The sequence below is a fragment of the Humulus lupulus genome, chromosome 2 (assembly GCF_963169125.1).
Source record: "Humulus lupulus chromosome 2, drHumLupu1.1, whole genome shotgun sequence".
In the NCBI taxonomy this organism is placed as follows: domain Eukaryota; kingdom Viridiplantae; phylum Streptophyta; class Magnoliopsida; order Rosales; family Cannabaceae; genus Humulus; species Humulus lupulus.
The window spans coordinates 30,546,801-30,568,047 of record NC_084794.1 but is presented as its reverse complement, the minus strand read 5'-3'; the positions used below and the strand labels follow the sequence as shown (position 1 = coordinate 30,568,047).

The following is a 21,247-nucleotide window of genomic DNA, read 5'->3' as shown; positions in this document are numbered from 1 at the left end:
ACAGAGATTGACTTACTAATCATCTGACCGGGATTGACTTACTAGTCATCTGACCGAGATTGACTTACTAGTCATCTGACCGAGATTGACTTACTAGTCATCTGACCAGGATTGACTTACTAGTCATCTGACCGGAATTGACTTACTAGTCATCTGACCGAGATTGACTTACTAGTCATCTGACCGAGATTGACTTACTATTCATTTGACCAGGATTGACTTACTAGTCATCTGACCGAGATTAACTTACTATTCATCTGACCGAGATTGACTTACTAGTCATCTGACCAGGATTGACTTACTACTCATCTGACCGAGATAGACTTACTAGTCATCTACATCAGAGTGAGAGACTTACTAGTCATCTACTCAGAGCGCAGGACTCCACAAACATTTATTTGTACATGCTTGCATGCGTGATTAAGGCTATTATTGCTAGGCATGCACATTATGATTTGATGACATGTTATTACTGTTCTTGAGCATATTGAGTTTTCTTGCTGGGCTTCGGCTCACAGGTGCTGTGTGGTGCAGGTAAAGGCAAAAGAAAGTTGGACCATCCTTAAGTTGGAGAGCTTAGGTGATGATGTGTACATATGCGGCTGCTCGACCACCACGGCCGAGGGTTTAAAGAGGAACTAAGGTTAAACCCTATTTTGCCGCTTAGGTCGGCTGGTTGTAAATATTTTGTTGTAATTAACCTTTAAATTATATTTTTGGGATCCCAATGTATATGGTAAACATTTTAATGAAACGTTATATCTTAACCAAAAAATTTAACCCTAAACCGCTAATCATACTTAGTTACACGATTATGGCCAAATAACTCGATTGGCGAGTTTAGCACTTTTTTAAATGTACACCGTAACAGTCCTTGGAATTTAGGGCATTACAGGTCCTTTGAACTGCCTCAGGACCCAAGTGTCTCCTATCTCATCCCAATAAATGGAAGATCTGCATTTCCTACCATACATCATCTCATAAGGTGCCGCCCCAATAGTCGACCGATAGCTGTTGTTGTAGGAAAACTCTATCAAAGGTAGATACTTATTCTAGGATCCACCAAAGTCCATCACACATGCTCGCAGCAAGTCTTCTAATATTTGAATTGTCCTCTCAGATTGTCCATCTGTCTAAGGATGATAAGCAGTAATGAACTTCAACTGTGTTCCCATGACCCTCTGTAAACTTTCCCAGAACTTGGAAGTGAATGTGGGGTCCCGATCTGACATGATCGACCTCAGTGCTCCATGGAGGCGCACGATCTCTCTCACATAGAGATCTGCGTACTGGTCAACTGTATAAGTAGCCCTCACTGGAAGAAAGTGAGCTGACTTGGTAATCGATGTATAATAATCCATATTGAATCATGCTGACCTACAGTCCTAGGTAATCCCACCACGAAATCCATTGTGATGTCCTCCAATTTCCATTATGGGATGTCTAAGGGCTGCAATAGTCCTGCCAGCCTCTGATGCTCCGCATGGATGCAAAGAGTAAGGAGTAGTATGAGATTCATCCAGAATCTCCCGCCTCAAAGCAATGTAACGGAACACATATCCGACCCTTGTATCTCAACAAGCCCATGTATGACACTGAATAATCTCTGGACACTCCAGCTAAAACATCATCTCTAATCTTCGTCAGTTTTAGATCACCCAACTGACCTTCCTTGATTCTTTCCAGCAGTGTAGACTGTAGCGTAATGTTGGCCAACTGGCCCATCAATAACTCTATGCCAGCTCTGGTCATATTCTCTGCTAATTCTCTGGATATCAGCCTTGCACTGAAAATCTGTCCTGGACCCTTCTAGCTTAAAGCATCTGCTACCACGTTGGCCTTTCCTAGATGATACAGAATCTCACAATCATAATCTCTTACTAACTCCAGCCAACACCTTTGTCTCATGTTCAGGTCTTTCTGTGTGAAGAAGTACTTCAGGCTTTTGTGGTTAGTATAAATCTCACACTTCTCCCCATAAAGGTAGTGTCTCCATACCATTAATGCAAAGACCACAGCCGCCAACTCTAAATCATGAGTGGGATATCTCTATTCATACTCCTTAAAATGACGTGAGGCATAAGCAATCACCTTCCCTGACTGCATCAAAACGCAACCCATACCCTGATGTGAGACATCACAGTATATCGCAAACTTATCCTAATCTGTAGGAAGACTCAGAATTGGAGTTGTAATCAATCTATGCTTCAATTCTTGGAAGTTATTCTCACACCTGTCTGACCACACAAACCTCTGATTCTTGCGTGTCAGCTCATTCAATGAAGTGACAATCTTTGAGAACCCTTCCACGAAATGTCTATAATAACCTGCCAATCCAAGGAAATTTCTAACTTCTAAAGCATTCTTTGGCCTTGGCCAATCTCTAACTGCCTCAATCTTAACTAGATCTACCTTAATCCCCTCCTTACTGACAATGTGCCCAAGGAAAGTTACCTGAGATAACCAGAGTTCACATTTCTTGAACTTTGCAAACAATCTGTGTTCCCTCAGTGTAATGCCCCAAAATCCCTAATGAAGTTTATTGGTTGGATTAGAAGGCCGGAAGGACCATAATTGATTTATTATGCCATTAAGTTATTATATGCATGTTTATGTGAATTATATTATTATATGATGATAAACGCATGCATGTGGGTCCACATTTCGTCATAAGGGCATTTTGGTAATTTGGCCCGTTGAGGGCATATTTGTATATTTTCATACATGTTGGTGAATTATGCATAAGGCCAACTTATAATGAGGATTTGTTCGAACTTTTTCGGCATGAGACGATCCTTTAATTAAAGTTGGCAGTTTGGTCATAACGGGGTTGATTTCGGGGCTCAGGGAGAGTCTCAGGGTAATTTGATGATTAGAACATTACCGGGAATTCAAGGGTAATGGGATATGATTTAATTATTATTTGAGAATAATGAGAATTGGAGGGCATTAATTATGATTAACAAGATAGACAAGAAATGACGACTTTGCCCTTGGGGGCTGTTAAGAAGTGAGATAGGCTTGGGGGTATTTTGGTCTTTTGATCTAAGGTTATATTTATCAAGTGGATGGTTGTAGAAAGCTTAAGAAAAACAGAGCCATTTCCTACTTCTCTCACGATCATCATTCTCCTTCTCCTTCCTTTGAAATTCTGAAGCAAGTTTGGGGATTCAAACTTGGAGATTGAAGCTTGAGGTCTTAGGCTAGTGTTCAGCCATTGAAGAGGATTCAATTCGAGTTTAAGGTAAGGTTTTAGTTCAACTTTCTGGTTCCTTGCTCTGTTTTTGTGTTAGTTTTGAAATTTGAGTTTTGATCATAGGAATGGGAATTTGATGAAGTTTTGAATGGTTTAAGGCTTAGGTTTTGTTGGATATAAGGTGGATAAGTTATGGTAATAATTGGGAGCTTTGCTTTGTGGTATTGGAAGTGTTTTAATAGGTTTTTGAAATGAGTTTGAAGAGGGAAAATAGGGGGTTTTGGCTGAGTTTCAGGTGGGTCCGCGGCTCTGTTCTAGAGCGTCGCAGCCCAAGCTTAATGAAGATGAAGGATGGTGTTGAAGGGCCATTGGGCCGCGGCATGGGGATGGCTGGCCGCGGCGTGTGCTGATGGCTGGATTATGGGCGCCTCTGTTTGGGGAGGCGGGCCGCAACGTGGGGGAAGGTTGGCCGCGACCCTTAGTGGCATTTTGGCCAGAATTGTGTTTTTCAGCGTGGGGATTCAAACCTTAGGCCTCGGTATCATTCCTACTACCCGGTTTAGTAGGATTCGACGTCCCGGAGGCTAGATCTTGGTCTGGGAACCTTTTATTATTCATTTTATTGATGGAATCCGATAATTGGTTATGACTTGGTGACCGCCAAGGAACTAAAAGGCTGATCATTGTCAAGGGTCGTTCTTTTACTATTTCTCGCTCGAACCAGAGGTAAGAAAACTGCACCCCATATGTGACATGCATGGTTATTCATGAGGCATGTTGAGTGTTTAAATGTGGACATTGATTGCATATCAAATGCTTAGCAAATCTTGCTTACTTGTGAATAGCACTGACTTATTAGTTAGAATCGGCAATGGTGTCAATATTAACTATGAAGTTGTGACTTACTAGTCAAGTTCGACAGTAGTACTGAGCACTGGTCGTATGGTATTTTCTTATGAGTCAAGATGGTATTAGCGTGTTTAATGCAATTCGAAAAGATTAGATCTAATCGACATAAGCATTGAATGACTCATCATGAGCATTAATGCCTGACCGACCTCAAGTTCGATGAAAAACAAAAGCGCTTGTCTAGTCTAATGGCTAGTTACTTAAAGTCAGGGCCAGAAGGCCCAGGTGACTGCATCGTCACATGGCTAAGGGTGCGGAACCCAAATTAGCGACTCACTCGCCAGTCACTCAACTGGTTTAAATTAGTGACTCTATGGTCACTCATTTGGTTTAATTGGTGACTCACTCATCAGTCACTCATCTGGTTTAAGTTAGTGACTCCATGGTCACTCATTTGGTCTAAGTTAGTGACTTACACATCAGTCACTCATCTGTTTAGGGCTATAAGCTCTGTATGATTATCATAATCATCATCTGATATTATATACATACAGTAATGAGTTTTCTTGCTGAGCCTTGGCTCACAGGTGCTATGTGGTGCAGGTAAAGGGAAAGAAAAGCTCACCCAGCCTTGAGTGGTGAGCTTAGGTGGCGATGTGTACATATGCAGCCGCTTGACCACCACGGCCAAGGTGTTTCTTAGAGGAACTAGGGGTTAACCCTATATTTTGCCGCTTAGATCGGCAGGTTGTAATTTTTACACTGTAATGACCATTTTGAGTTATAAATAACTTGTAAATGCTTTTATGGGCCCATGTACAGTTTTATGTTTTAAATAAAATATATCATTTCCTTTTTATCAAGTTTTTCACCTTAGCTTATTAATAACACCTAGATGCACGTTTATAACTGTACGCCCTGGTTTTCCCACGAGCTGGTTAGCAAGCCGAGCTTCTGACTAATCGTAGTTATCTCACGAACTCCCCTAAGACCGGAACTTCTGTCGTTAGCTCGAGGAAGCCCAAAGGGCTCCCCTCCATTGTCCAAGACTGGAGCAGGTCCCCTGAAGGCCGAAGGTCGAGTCCAGCATGCAGCTCGCGGTACGAGCTGGATATGGGGGTGTGACCCCTTGAGAAGTAAACACACGCAAGGTAAACGTGCATATATCAGGCCTCACGTGTCTGATATCCCCCTGACTTCTCGGACACGCAGCAGGAACATGCGTGTTCAGACACCCACGGTGGGGTTGGGCCGTGCGGCCCATTACTTCCTTATCTATTGATTTGACCACACTTATGTGTCAGGTTTAGGAATTAATCATGAATGTCACAGAATTGATACGACAAGTAAGAAGGTCACGGGATGACCTCCCTACCAACTTCCAGGTGCCTTCTCCTATAAATATGGAGACCCTGGGAGTTGATAGGGGTTGGAAAAATAATCTCTTGTAAGAAATACTTTGTAAATAAATACTCTGTACAGATCAATAATATTGACTAGTGGAGTAGAAGGATTTTAACCTTCGAACCACTTAAAAACCGTGTCTTGAGTCACCCCTTTCGTCCTCGAAGATCATATATCTATTTCGGTTCACATTTAGCACTAATCCTTTTCTCTCATTCTCTTAATTACCTATTGGCGAAGAACCGCGTCAACAATTTGGTGCTTTCATTGAGACCTTTTTCGATTAGTGCTGCCGCAAACATCCAACTACGGTGACTACTCGGTCCAGGCATGGTAACGAGACAAAACAACATGATGGGCAGGAGGCTCATCATACCACCATCCCTGATGAACAAGTTCCTGAAGTCCAGCAGCGGCCAGGAAAACAGCCGGCGGGCCAAGACGATACTGGTAGTTAGGCGCCTCGGCCGCCTAATCGGAACCCGTGTTATTATACTGCGGTGGAGATGGAGAACGCTCAACTGAGGAGCCAGTTAGCAACGGCCAGCCAGCAAATCAAGGATATCCTGGCCCGATTACCCTCTCTCACAACCGACGTTAACGCCGGAGAGAGGCAGGGCGAGGCTCCCAAGTCTCGCCGGGATAACCGGTCCAGGCGTAGCCGTTCGGATAGGTTTCCGGTAGCCAACTCTACCCCTTCGTCACACCATCAAGAGGCAAACTTCGAGGAAGTGCCTAGGACCGGACGACCGCAGTACAGTCGTTCGGTCAGGACGTCGACTCCTAGCTCTCAGCCATCCTCGAGAACGCCCAGGGGAACTCGAGGAAGTTCTCGAAGGAGATTCGGGGGGGGGGGGGGGGGCTCGCGGCGTCAGCCCGTCCCCGACGACCGTCCTGCGCCTCGTCCAGATTGCCCGGCGCAGGACCAGCAGGTTGGCATGGTCGAAAGGCCCCCGCCAAACTTGATTCGTCCAGACGGAACTAGGATCGCCTCTCCAGTCAGGCATCCTCCATCTCCGATCAGATATCCGTCTCCTCCTCGGCCCGTCCGGGACGTCCCAGCCTATGGGAGTAGTAGGAGAAACCCACCGTCTACTGGACCTTCCCGGCGTAGCAGGGCGCCAGGGGAAAACTCAGGTCGTCACCACCAAAGGCGGACTCCAAGCCTATCCAGCAGGAGCCACTGGACCGGCAGTCACCGGAGTGATCTCTCTGGGGGAGACCTGCGTCAGCGGTTAAGTTCGGCGCAAAGTCACCAGAGCACCTAGGGAGGTGACCTGCGAGATCGCATCAACTCTCACAGAGAAGACCGAGCTGGAAGTGGTGGCCAGGCTCGTTCAGGGGGGTCCTGTCCGAAATACGCAACGAGGGGAATGTCCCAAATAACCTATCTCAAGATAGGAGGGGCAATAACCCACCAAATGTGTATAATGGATCCGGAGCTGTTGAACAGCCCCGAAATAACCAAGGACATCAGGACCAAACCCTCGATCGCCTGACCCAGATGGAGAAGCTGATGAGGAAACTTCTATCAGAAAAAGAAAAAGACGAATATGATTCAGGGGACGAGATGGAACTCTTCGCCCCCAACATAGCAGCGACGGCATACCCGTCTGGTTTCCGTATGCCTCACCTGTCAAAGTTCAACGGGGACGGAGACCCCTCGGACCATTTAGGGATGTTCAACACCCTAATGATGGCCCATAACATTGGCCCGGAGCTGAGATGCTTGATCTTCCCCTCCACGCTGACCGGACCTGCCAGACAGTGGTTCAATCAAAGTAAAAGACAGTCAATTGGCTCCTGGAAGGCCTTCTCAGCCGACTTCAAAAGGGCATTCCGAGCCTCTCAGGCCGCCCGTGTTCAGGCCGACTCCTTGGCCAACGTGAGACAGCAGCCCGGTGAGACTCTGAAGGCCTACCTGAGCAGATTCGTAAACGTCGCTGCTCGAGCTAGAGACGCGGATGATAGCTCTAAGCTCATGGCCATGAGAACCGGAATCCTTGTCGGATGAGACCTATGGAAGGATATACAAAGGAAGGGAGTCAGCTCGGTCAACGAATTCCTTAACAGGGCCCTCTACTGTCACTGGCAGTGATCTAACCAACTGACAACTCTCAGCCCTCTACTGTCACTGGCAGTGATCTAACCCATCTTCTGGATACTGCTAACTCCCCAGTGGGTAACAAGGTCTCGAACCCCACAGCATAATAATCACATGGTCTACAAAGTCTATCAATAATTCTACTAGCAACAAAAGAATGTGTAGCACTAGAATCAATCAAAACAGTATAAGGGGTTCCAGCACTAAAAAGCTAACCTATAACTACTGAGGGTGAAGCCTCAGCTTCTGCCTGTGTCAATGCGAACACTCGAGCTGGGGCCGAGCTGTCCGCCTTCCTGGGTTCTTCATTTCTTTCTTTCGGGCAATCTTTCTTGAAATGTCCCATCCCCACATAAGAAGCAAGCATTTGCCCTACACCCCCCCAAATGGCATCTCTTGCACCTAAGGCACTCTGATAAGTCCTCCAGGCCTTAATACCACCCTCGCAGCCCATTGAAACACCACGTGGTCGCCTATCAGGACTTGGAGCTGGGAAGGTATCAGGAGCCTTCCTCTTCTGATCACTGGGGCCTTCGCCTCTACCTGAACCCAAAGATGGAGGTCTTGTCCTCCTAAACTCTCTTTTGGCTGCATTGTCCTGTCAGATCTTGTTCTCTGCGCTCTCAGCTGTGAGCACCTTCTCAACCACCTGTGCATAAGTAGTAACTCCCGCCACAGTGGTGATACGAACATCCCGGGCTATTCTAGGTTGTGGCCCCTAGAGAAACCTCTCCCTTCTGGTCCCATCAGTGGGCGCCAACTCCATGGTAAACTTTGCCAATCTGTCAAACTTTAGAGCATATTCAGTCATTGACAGACTCCCCTAAAGTAATCTGCTAAACTCTTCAGCCTTTGCAGCCCTGATGGCATCGTTGTGGTACTTCTCATTAAACAGAGTTTGAAACTCTTCCCAACTTAGGGCATTGACATTTCTGGTCTGGGATATCACTTCCCACCAAATTCAGGCATGTTCCCGAAACATATACGTGGCACAAGCCACCCCTCATTACCAGACACCCCCATAAAGTCAAGGATGGTGGTAACCATGCTTATCCACTGCTCCGCCTTAGCTGGATCTGACTACCCTAAAAAACTGGAGGTTGTTGTTTCTGAACCTTTCATAAAGAGGCTCCCATTTGCTTCCAGCCTCTGGCAACTCCTCAACTGTTGGCATCGTTGCAGGTGGTGCCTCTGGTAAAATGTTCCCTACAGGAACCCGTTGTTGTCTCAGGAGGCAGATTTCCTCTTCCTGCCTCATAACTCTTGCTTGTAAATCAGCAAACAGCTGTTGCCAGTTATCAAGAGCTGGTTGAGGAATCTGACTCTGGTCATTCTCCTGACCCTATTTGTCATTTTGACCCTGATCTTTCTGGCCAGATGATGAAGTTGTCTGCCTTGGAATCATACTTATAGCTTATACTGTGTTGAAATGATCAATGCATCCAGTTAGGTAGTGATAACTAAACCTCTTGCCACCTCACGGTCCAAAATCAAGCAGATATTCATCCATGTTTCACAACATATAGATAAACACATTGATTCATGATTATAAAATTTATCATTTAGCAATTAACCATTATCAATGAACAATGCAAATAAGCATGTTCTAGCAATATCAGTACTAATAAGCACGTTCTTGCTTATGATGCAGTAGTCAAGGCCCAGCCTTATCAATGTATCCCATGTAGACAGGTAAAGCATTTATATTCTATTTAAGCAGTTAAACATATAACCACATAAATAGTTACCAAACCATGAGTCGAGCTTGTCTTTAGTGGCGAGTGCACATGCCCAGCCAGTCTATAAGAACCCTAAACCTTGGCACGCTCTAATACCAAGTTGTAACATCCTGGTTACTCCAAGACCGTTACTATGGACTTTAAACAGTGCTTAACTCGCTAAACGAGTCATTTGGTTATAAACGTGCATCTAGGTGTTATTAATAGGCTAAGGTGAAAAATCTCAATAAAAAGGAATGGATATATTTTATTCAAAACATAAAATTGTACACGGGCCCATAAAAGTGTTTATAAAGTTATTTACATTCCAAAATGGTCATTACAGTGTAAAAATTACAACCCGTCCACCTAAGCGGCAAAAATAGGGATAACCCCTAGTTTCTCTGAGAAACACCTTGGTCGTGGTGGTCAAACGGCCGCATATGTACACATCGCCATCTAAGCTCTCCACTCAAGGTTGGGTGAGCTTTTCTTTCCCTTTACCTGCACCACATAACACCTGCAAGCTAAGGCTCAGCAAGAAAACTTATTAATGCATGTATGTAATATCAATAAATGATTCTGGTAATCATTATGGGGCTTGCAGCCCTAATTAGATAATGAGTCACACTTTAGGGCTCTACACCCTAATAAGATAAGTAACTATTAAGTCATACTCTGAATAGATGACTAATAAGTCTATCCCTGGATAGATGACTAATAAGTCTATCTCTGAATAGATGACTAATAAGTCTATCTCTAGATAGATGACTAATAAGTCTATCTCTATGGCTCTGCACCCTAAGCCATGTGGCGTTCAGTCACCTGAGCCTTTTGGCCCTGGCTCTATGTAACTAGCCTTTAGACTAGATTAGCACTTTTAGTTTTCATTGAACTTGGAGTCGGTCAAGCATTTCATGCTTATGTTGATTAGATCTAATCATTTCGGCATGTGTTAAACACATTAATGTCGTTCTTGACCTAGCCAATACCATACGACCAGCGCTCAGTATCACCGCTGAACTTGACTAATAAGTCACAACTTCAGGATCAATACTAAACACCATTGTCGTTCTCTAACTAATAAGTCAATATCATACACAGATACGCAAAGCTACTATGCATTTACAATGCAATCAATGTCCATATACAGAGCACTCAACATGCTTCATCAATAACCATGCATGTCACGTACTGGGTGCAGTTTTCTTACCTCTGGTTCGAGCGTGAAATAATAAAAGAATGATCTTTGAGAACGATCGGCCCTTTAGCGGTCACCTAGTCATAACCAAATATGAAATTTCATTAATAAAATAAATAAATAAAAGGTTCATGGTCTAAACCCCACTCCCAGGGCCTCGAATCGTACTAAAACAGTTTGTAGATTTGATCCCGAGCCTTAAGAAATGAAACCCCGAGCCTAAACCCTTGAAAAACCCCTCCCTGGCACAAAAGGAAGGGGTGGGCCATGACTTGACCTAGTGGGTCGCAGTGCGCCCCCAAGACAGAGAGCATTTGTCTGGGGTACCAAGGGCGGGCCGCAACTTGGCTTAGTGGGTCGCAGCGCGCCTGCTAAACAAAGCCCAGGGGAGGCTCTGGCTTGGGTCCAAGTCGCGACTTGACCCAACGAACCCAGCTCCCCTGTCCATTTTCTCAATTCAAACCAATCCAAACCTTCATCAATTAAATCCTAGAATCACAGCTAACATGCGTTCTAGAATCGTCTTATGCCGAATAGCTTGAACATATCCACATTATAATGTGGTCTCACTCATAAATCACCAACATGCACATAAATATACAAATATGAAATTATCATCATATAATCATGCATTTAATCACATAATTGCGTAATAAATCAATTATGGCCCTCTTGGCCCCCCTAATCCAAGTATAAACCACATTAGGGAATTTGGGACATTACAGATCGCCTTGTGCCGAGTAACCCAAATATATCTACATAATAATGTGGTTTCACACATATATCACATATATGCACATATACTCCAAATATACCTGTAACGAACCAAATTACGAAAAAATTACCCTTCTGACCAGAAACGGGCCCACATGCATATTTAATACACCCAAACATGCATATCTAGTCATATTATAATATAACTGACGTAATCATTAATGATACACATATATATCACATAAACACATAATTTTCCATAATTTGTCATCTTGGCCCCCTAATCAAGGCCCTAAGGCTTATTACGTAATTTGGGTCGTTACATTATGTTTGGCGTAGTATTGTTTGGGGACGCATTCTTCTTTCACAAGGTTTACGCTGCCAAATAGGGCCTGGTGAAAATATACTTGTGTTTAAAGATCCTCAGATGTCTCATCCTCCGTCCTTTTTGTCCTCCTCTAAAGATGTGTCAAATTCGAATATACAGGTTAAACATCTTATACTAGAGGACTGAGCTGAATGGAATATGTCCCTTGCCAAAGATATTTTTAATGTTGCTGATCAAGAATGTATTCTCTCCATTCCTTTGAGTATGTTTGCAAAATCTGATAGTTGGTTGTGGCATTTTACAAATGATGGTTAGTATTCAGTAAAAAGTGGATACAAGGTGGCTACAAACTTAGCCTCTTCCTCTCCTTCTCCCTCTAAAGCAGTCTTTTCAATTTGGTGGAAATTTTTTTTGCAATTACACTTTCCAAAGAAGATTTTATATTTTGTCTAGAGAGGATTTCATGAAATTCTACCTACCTATTAGGGGTGTTCGTGGTGCGGGTGGTGCGATTTTGGTTTTTTTGCCAATATATTGGACCGTACCGCATATGCGATTTGAGCAATTTTCCAAACTGCAACCCACACTGCATAGACCTCATATTGCATAAACTGCACCGCAAAAATGCGGTATGATACGGTGTGGTGTGGGCGGTTTATACCTATTGCAAAATAATTTAACAACTAAATATTATAATTAATAAAGATTCATTATAAAGGCGATAACCAAAGATTGTTTAACAAAACAATAAATATGCAACAAACTAATAAACTTTTAGCAAAACAATTAAAAAACAAAAACTAATAACAAAGAAAAAATGTGATCTAGAAGTAAAGATTTTGATTGAGGAATACTTTTAGGTTGAAGTAGAATATTTGTTAGCATCCTATGAAATATAATAAATTTTCTAGATATTGTGTATATTATAATATATAAATATATATGCATTAAGTTTAAATGTAGTAAAGTTGAAAAAAATATAAAAAAAAAATTAATATATATAACGATGTAGTGTAGTGCGGTTTGAACCACATTTATAAAATCAAAATTGCAAACTGCACCGCACCTCGCGATTTGACAAAAATGCAAACTGCAATGCGAAGGGTTTCAAACCGCAAATTGTGGTGTGGTGTGGTGCGATGTGGGTGATTTATGCGGTGTGGGCAGTTTGATGAACATCCCTACTACCTATGCTGGGCTTTAAAGACGTAAGGTGATTCAAACTGCAAATTGTCCCCTCTGTATTTTGGTGTTTTACATTTCATAAATTGTGGAAATGAATAGAATTTGATCTTATCCATACAACTCGTGCTAATATCTCTTTTCAGCAAGTCATGTTAAAGGCATTCGAGGTGTTTCAACAATCTGAATTTGAATTGTTTCTTCTTTTTGCTTGGTATGTTTGGGGAGAGAGGAACAATATTACTCACGGTCCCGCCCAATCTTCAATGATTATGGTTTCAAGAATTAGATCATTATTTGACGAGTATAGTCAGGTTGGGAATTCAAATAATTATACGACACATACAATTTGTCATTCTAATGATTATTGGATTTCTTCTTTAGTAGGTCACAATAAACTAAATGTCGATGCATCATAGATGTTGGCTCTAATTCTATAGATATCAGAGTTATTATTCAAAATTCATGTGGAGAAGTCCTGGCTTGTCTTTCCAAATCACTCTTAGGTAGTATTGTTTTATAATATAATTCTCTCCAACCTGGAGGGATTTATATCCTTTAGGTTGTTGTATTTTTGAGTAATAGTTAGGCTTTAATTTATTTTTATTTTTTATATTTTTATTTATATTTTTTTCTAATGTTGTGCTCTGTGTGTTATTTGTTTTGTAGGTTGATTTATAGTGACCCAGGCAGAATGTATAGCTTTAATGGTAGTACTGGATTGGAGCCTAATGCTAGGTCTTCCCTTGAGTTTTGTTGAATCAGATTGTTTAGTAGTTGTGACTGGCTTTTCGAAAAGATTCTCTTATTGTAATGATTTAGGCTCTTTGAAGTTTGTTATCTAATTTTATAAGAGTGTCTCTAATCCATGTACGTCATACAACTAATAAGACTGTACATAAATTGGCAGTGCATGCTCTTAGAGTGGATGGCGAATTTGTAAGACTATAAGATTTCCCTTCTTTTATTCAAGTTTTTTGGCCTTTTAGACTATATGACATTATAATTTTTTTGAATGAATATATTTTTTCATGACAAAAAAAATTAGGGGTCCTTGGCAAAATGACCTCTTTTTATAGTGCAATTTGCACTATGGCCTAGTTTCAATAGTTCTTAGCTAAATGACCTCTTTTATCAATGAATTTTTTATATTACCCATTTTACCCTTAAAATAAAATAATAATAAATTAAAAAAAAAACCCTAATAATAACTATCATCTTCTTCCTCTCACCCATCCACAACTACCCACTATCATCCCCCGCCGCCACCACCACCACCACCACCGGCGACCACCGCCCCCTACCGCCGGCGAACACCGCTCATCACTGGCTGCCACCATTTTTCCACATATCCGGCCACCACTCATTCAAAATTTTGGTTTATAAAGCTTTTTTTATTTTTATAAAATATGAGATTTTTTGATATTGTTTTTATAGATTTAAAATGCAAAATGATTGTTTTAGTATGTTGAAAGTATAAGTAAGAATTTAGGTTTATTTCTGGAGTTTTATGGAGGTTAAAGCTTGAAAATCTGAAAAAATTAATGGTGGTTTCGGTTATTTTCGAGATAGAAAAATCCAGAATTTTTTGACAGCTTGTCTAATTTTTCGACAAGGAGTCTAAATTTTAGACCAGTAGTCGTATTTTTTGACCACCTGTCAAAAGACAGGTAGTCTAATTTTTAGACGGGTTGTCGAATTATCAGACATGATATTTAATTTTCAGACAGGTTGTCGAATTTCTAGATTTTTCAACTTGATTTTCATTATTTTATATAACTTTTTAATCAAAGTAATACCAATAATTTATATTTGTTTATTGTATTATTTTTTTCAGATGTCTTTCAAAAATATTGTAATATTATGTGATAGAATGTGGAAAAAGAATGAGGACTCGTGGAAATGGATTTCAAATGGCTCACGATCAAGATCAAGTTTGGTACAAACTAACCTAACTTATGAGGAGTTAGTTGAACATATTTATGAAGTTACAGAAATTGATCGCAACCTCTTCGATATAGAATTAACTTATAAGATAACGACAATGGTGGAGATTGAACCAATTGCAATAAAAAAAATAGTAGAGACATTGTTAGTTTCTTTACATGGCAAGAGCGTGATTTGGTTCCATTATGTGTGGGTTTGATCAAGAAGATGGAAAATGTGCTCATTAAGGATAAACTTGTTACTAATATTGATTCTACTACAAATGTTAATTAAGATCCAATAACCTACTTTCAAAATTGTTCTACCCGACAGCCATCTTCTCCTTGTAGTATGACAATGTTCATGTATCAAACTCTTATAGTATGACTTGTATCGGATATTTATTAGCAAAGGCAATGGAATGGTATTTTATTTATGTATCAAACTCTTATAGTATGACTTGTATTGGATATTTATTAGCAAATGCAATGGAATGGTATTTTGTTTATGTATAAAACTGTTCTGGTATACCACAAACTGTTATAGACTACATGTGTTGGATGTTTCTGTTGCAGACCTCTTTGTGTTATATTTCGACAGCCTGTCTAAAACTTTCGACAACTAGTCTCAAATTTTGACAGCCTGTCTAAAACTTTCGACAGCTAGTCTAAAATTTCGACTGCTTGTCTAAAACTTTCGACAGCTAGTCTGAAATTTCGACTACTTGTCTAAATATTTCGACAGCTAGTCTCAAATTTTGACGGCCTGTCTGAAACTTTCGACAGCTAGTCTGAAATTTCGTCTACCTGTCTAAAAATTTCGACAGGTTGTCTAAAATGTTTGAAATGTCTAAAAATGCTCCAATAACACAATAAAAGAACATATATCTCAATTAACATTTTATAAAGTTAAATAAAACTTAATCTTTATGAGATTATGATTATTACAGATTGAGTGGTACATATTTCAATCAAACTAATATGATGATCAAAGATTGAGTGGTATATAATCTATTGAGGTACTATTATGATGATTATATTTATAGTATAAGAACAACACTTTATCATGTAGAATTGGATCTTAATTAATTATACCTTTTTGACAATTAGTCGTGAGTTTCGACAACTTGTCTAAAAATTTATAAAGTTAAACAAAACTTAATCTTTATGAGATTATGATGATTACAAATTGAGTGATACATATTTCAATCAAACTACTATGATGATCAAGGATTGAGTGGTAGATAATCTATTGAGGTACTATTATGATGATTATGTTTATAGTATAAGAACAACACTTTCTCATGTAGGTTATTGGATCTTAATTAACATTTGTAGTAGAATCAATATTAGTAACAAGTTTATCCTTAATGAGCATATTTTCCATCTTCTTGATCAAACCCACACATAATGGAACCAAATCACGCTCTTGCCATGTAAAGAAACTAACAATGTCTCTACTATTTTTTATTGCAATTGGTTCAATCTCCACCATTGTCGTTATCTTGTAAGTTAGTTCTATATCGAAGAGGTTGCGATCGATTTCTGTAACTTCATAAATATGTTTAACTAACTCCTCATACGTTAGGTTAGTTTGTACCAAACTTGATCTTGATCGTGAGCCATTTGAAATCCATTTCCACGAGTCCTCATTCTTTTTCCACATTCCATCACATAATATTACAATATTTTTGAAAGACATCTGAAAAAAATAATACAATAAACAAATATAAATTATTGGTATTACTTTGATTAAAAAGTTATATAAAAAAATGAAAATCAAGTTGAAAAATCTAGAAATTTGACAACCTGTCTGAAAATTAAATATCATGTCTGATAATTCGACAACCCGTCTAAAAATTAAACTACCTGTCTAAATTTTAGACAGGTGGTCGAAAAAATACGACTACTGGTCTAAAATTTAGACAACTGGTCTAAAATTTAGACTCCTTGTCGAAAAATTAGACAAGCTGTCAAAAAATTCTGGATTTTTCTATCTCGAAAATAACCGAAACCACCATTAATTTTTTCAGATTTTCAAGCTTTAATCTCCATAAAACTCCAGAAATAAACCTAAATTCTTACTTATATTTTCAACATACTAAAACAATCATTTTGCATTTTAAATCTACAAAAACAATATCAAAAATCTCATATTTTATAAAAATAAAAAAAGCTTTATAAACCAACATTTTGAATGAGTGGTGGCCGGATTTGTGGAGAAATGGTGGCAGCCGGCGATGAGCAGTGTTCGCCGGCGGTAGGGGGCGGTGGTCGCCGGTGGTGGTGGTGGTGGTGGTGGTGGGGGATGATAGTGGGTGGTTGTGGATGGGTGTGGGTGAGAGGAGGAAGATAATAGTTATTAGAGTTTTTAATTTTAATTTATTATTATTTTATTTTAAGGGTAAGATGAGTAATACAAAAAATTCATTAATAAAATAGGTCATTTAGCTAAAATGTTTTGAAAGTAGGTTATTGTGCAAAATGCACTATAAAATGGGTCTATTTCCACCAATTTCTCAAAAAATTAATAATATTATTTTGTAATTAAAAATTTGGCTGTTGGATTTAGAGATAAAATGCAAAAAGTGATGCCAAGTGTAATTTGGCCCAAAAAACCCATGTAAATTCCTCTCATATAAATCAGTTTGCGTCCGGCCCCGTGTAAAAAGCTTGAGATTGAAGCCCAATTTTCAATCTCAACTTTATTTTACTTACCATTTCTTAGTTTCATATTCCAATTAAATCACAAAACCACCCGCCATAGCCAAAACTTGTATGAATGGTCTGACTCACCTGGGCACCCGCTTCAACTCGCTCGACTCGCACCGCCTACTCGCCACCTTCTCCACGGTCGCTCTACGTCGTCCTCATACCTTAAACGTCGTCACCTTTTCGCCTCTCTTGAAATACCCAACCCTTCGCAAACTCTCAAATTCACGTTCCTCCATTTCCGTCATACGTCCTCGATCTGACCCCACCCGGCCGTCGATGGATTCACAGTCACCGGAAATTGATGCGGCGGAGGGCGAGGAATTTGTCAGCATCGAAGGCGCTACTGCTGAGGATTTGACAGATAGCATTGTTCGCGTTGATGAGCCGAGGGAGAACGTAGCTTTCACGAGCTCCGCCGAGGCCCCAATCGAGGAGAATTCGGAGCGAAGAAATGTTCTTCCCGACGAACTATCGAGGAGTGTGGTGGTGCTCCAGTGTGAATCGTCGGCAGAGGGTGGCGTTTGCGATGTGTACCTGGTCGGAACTGCGCACGTTTCAATGGTAATTTCTTGATAATAGAAATGGAATATTGTACTGGTTAATTTGTGAGGATGATTGGAATAGGGAAGATATTTATGTCGGAAATTTGTAATCTTTGCGAATTATGCGATTTAATTGGGCAATTATGATGATGAATTTGATGGTTTGGGGTTGATTCTTTGTGTGGTTGCAGGAATCTTGCAGAGAGGTAGAAGCTGTTATCCGCTATTTGAAACCAGAAGTGAGTGCTTTACCCTTTCTTGATTATTTGATAATTCGGCATGATTTAGGAGAATTTTCATGTATTCATTTTCAAATTTTCGTCTATGATTGCAGGTTGTCTTCTTGGAGCTATGCTCAAGCAGGGTGGCGGTGCTTACTCCTCAGAATTTGAAGGTCTGTCTTGATCGTTTTTGTTTTTGCTGTTTTTCGTTTGTACGAAAGATTAGTTCTTTTGGAGTTTTGCTCGAGTAAATTTTTCCAATAAAAGAATGGCGAAGAAGCTACAAATCATTTTAAGCTTATACCCTTTTGTTTGGAATTTGTCACCGAGATTAGTTGGCGTCAAGACTGTTTGGTTATTGCTTTGAAATGTGTATAGGTAGGATCTGCTTTAGTCTGCTCTCCAAGATTACTTGGAAAAATGCATGTATTAAAATTCATTTTAAAATATAAACCTGCTCGCCCTGTAATTTTTAGGCTGACCTATGAGTTCTGTAATCAAAATAAGACGTTATGGTTTCTCGTTTAGTGCTGGTCCCGTAGCTTGTGTCATTATGTTGTTTTATGTAGCTTATTTTGCACACTAAGTTTTTGATCTTCAAATTGCATATATTCTCACTTCGTTTATTCAGATACCAACAATGGGAGAAATGGTAGATTTGTGGAAGAAAAATCATAACCTTTTCGGAATACTATATAGCTGGTTTCTTGCTAAGGTATGCTTTCACAACTTAATTAGGCGTTTAGTTTTTCTGTTTGATATATATGTGACTATTAGATATTTTGAATACTATTAATAATTTAATGCATAATAGTTCTCTTCTTTGGTTTCTGAAGGTTGCTAATAAGTTGGAAGTTTTTCCTGGTACTGAGTTTCGTGTGGCATATGAAGAAGCTATGAAGTATGGTGGTAGGGTGATACTTGGTGATCGTCCAGTGCAGGTATACATTTTTCCTTGCTTATCCTGTGGCTGCCATATTCCACAATTCTGCTGAAGCAACATTTAGACAGCATATTTTTCCATGTTCAGTAGGTAGCCTACTTTATAAGCATGTATACGTGACATCGTCAGTTTTAAATCACTTTTCCTTATCCTTTTAATAGAGGGAACAAGAGAGGTCCATCATGCACGGAGGCTTTATAGCACAGTGCGTGACATATTTATCTAGAGAGTACTGTTTGATTTGCTGCCTCAATCAAGCTTTTGTAATTTCTCGTGGGTTTCAGAATTAAGACCAGGTCTACTTAGATCATCTAAGTTGGTTGCAACATAATATAATCTTACTTCCCTTTAAAATGACTAGTGTCCCCCCTCCTCCCTCTCTTTTTGCTGATAACTTATATCCAGTCGTTTCTTTTGTTTCTTTTTCTCATTTTGTCAATCATTATATTTATTCACAAAGACTATGTTAGTAATGGTTTGATATTTGAGCGAAGCAGATTACACTACGAAGGACATGGTGGAAAATGCCACTTTGGCATAAGATTAAGCTGATCTATGCTCTGCTTTTCCAAGCAGTCTTTTTACCAAGTTCGGACGAACTTAATAAAATGGTAAGCTTAGATACCCTGTCAATTTATCTTGAATCCAAGGCTTTCATCCTCCGTAAAATACTGTATATCTTTTTAAGTGCAAAAACTAGACTTGTGTCTTATGTTCCTAATGTATGGTTTCTTATAATTTTGTCTTGCTTACCTTCAGCTAAAAGAAATGGATGATGTTGACATGCTGACTCTTGTCATTCAAGAGATGAGTAAGGCATTCCCCACTCTGATGGAGACTCTTGTACATGAGCGAGATCAGTTAGTACTCTCTTTCCAATAATGTTGGAGAATAACTTTTTGCTGCATTGTTTGACATTTTTAACAACCTAAAGTATCCTGGACATAAAACGTACAAGGGATAGATCCACCTGTCTGTGTTTGCTTTAAGGTTGTCTAATGGATCTTCCTTTCTTGTGTCTGCTGTGGTGCCACAGTCTAAAGTGAAAAACTTCACATATAAAACATTGAGAAAGTCCCTTACTCATTTTACTGTTTATGCTACCTTACTTATCTATGAAAGACATGTTAAATTTATTCTTGGATCATATTCCAAAACTATTTATTTTTTATTCATTTGTTAAATTGTTGTTTATTTCAGGTACATGTCGTTAAAATTACTAGGAATTGCCAGAGAGCGAAGTTTAGTAGTCGCAGTTGTTGGAAAGGGGCACCTGCAAGGAATTAAGAAGCATTGGCAGCAGCCTGTCGTGGTTAGTGATCCATTCATTTTGCTTGTTAGCCAGTATCGAAACCTTTCATGTAAAACATGTTCATCTCATCTCGTCCCATTATTGGTTTGAACTAGAAAAACTACATGGCTTCTTGTCCCCTTTCGACTTCGCAGACGTCATCTAATATATAGTTGGTATCCATTCATTTTGCTTGTTAGCCAGTATCGAAACCTTTCATGTAAAACATGTTCATCTCATCTCGTCCCATTATTGGTTTGAACTAGAAAAACTACATGGCTTCTTGTCCCCTTTCGACTTCGCAGACGTCGTCTAATATATAGTTGGTATCTGTTTGTGAACATGTTGATGTATTGTTGTGTTCCCTTTCCGTTGCACTAATCAAGTACTTTGTCTCCATTTGGCAGTTGAAGGATCTTATGGAACTTCCCACACAAAAGGCAAATGCTTCTCGTGGAAAGGTACTTAAAACTTTTGGTGTTGCAGTTGTTGGGGCAGCCATTATATCAGGTATCTATCTTGCATGCAAGAAATGAATACCGACTTTATTAGTGCAAGAAGTTTACGCAAATCTGAATACATGTGAATTTTTTTAATTGGTTAGAAATGGGCATAAGGCAAGATGCTTTTGACCAGGGTATAGATACTTCATAAGACTTAGCGCAGAAATGTAATTGCTTCCAAGTCACCTTACGTTCCATTTGTATCTTCTGGAATTCGTTTTACTTCTTCCCAAAAAAAAATGTAATTGATAAAAGAAAAAGAAAAAAAGAACCTTTTGAGATATGTTATAGTTGTCCTTTCTGTTTATTTATGATTAGGTTAGGATATACAAATTACTGGTGTCAAATTCGTACGTAATTATTATCTTTGAAAACTAGCCATTTTATTGCTACTTTTTTTTTTGTGGGGAT

General features: G+C 39.8%; 1 protein-coding gene across 1 annotated transcript; it reads left to right on the top strand.

The window, feature by feature from the left end:
* The first annotated feature begins 17,302 nt into the window (after positions 1-17,302).
* Positions 17,303-21,228, top strand: LOC133817610 (uncharacterized). The gene is made up of 9 exons (XM_062250175.1): positions 17,303-17,897; positions 18,070-18,117; positions 18,213-18,272; positions 18,731-18,814; positions 18,936-19,040; positions 19,540-19,653; positions 19,802-19,902; positions 20,243-20,354; positions 20,741-21,228. The coding sequence occupies exons 1-9, from the start codon at positions 17,400-17,402 to the stop codon at positions 20,867-20,869; spliced, it is 1,251 nt and encodes a 416-aa protein (XP_062106159.1). The 5' UTR covers positions 17,303-17,399; the 3' UTR covers positions 20,870-21,228.
* The last annotated feature ends 19 nt before the right edge of the window (positions 21,229-21,247 follow it).

What these genes read in the sequence shown, in the direction of transcription:
- LOC133817610 (XM_062250175.1), top strand. Translation starts at nt 17,400, where the DNA reads ATGAATGGTCTGACTCACCTGGGCACCCGCTTCAACTCGCTCGACTCG. An exon ending in ATAGCTGGTTTCTTGCTAAG is followed by an intron (nt 18,815 to 18,935) that starts GTATGCTTTCAC and finishes TGGTTTCTGAAG; the next exon opens with GTTGCTAATAAGTTGGAAGT. An exon ending in CTTGTACATGAGCGAGATCA is followed by an intron (nt 19,903 to 20,242) that starts GTTAGTACTCTC and finishes TGTTTATTTCAG; the next exon opens with GTACATGTCGTTAAAATTAC.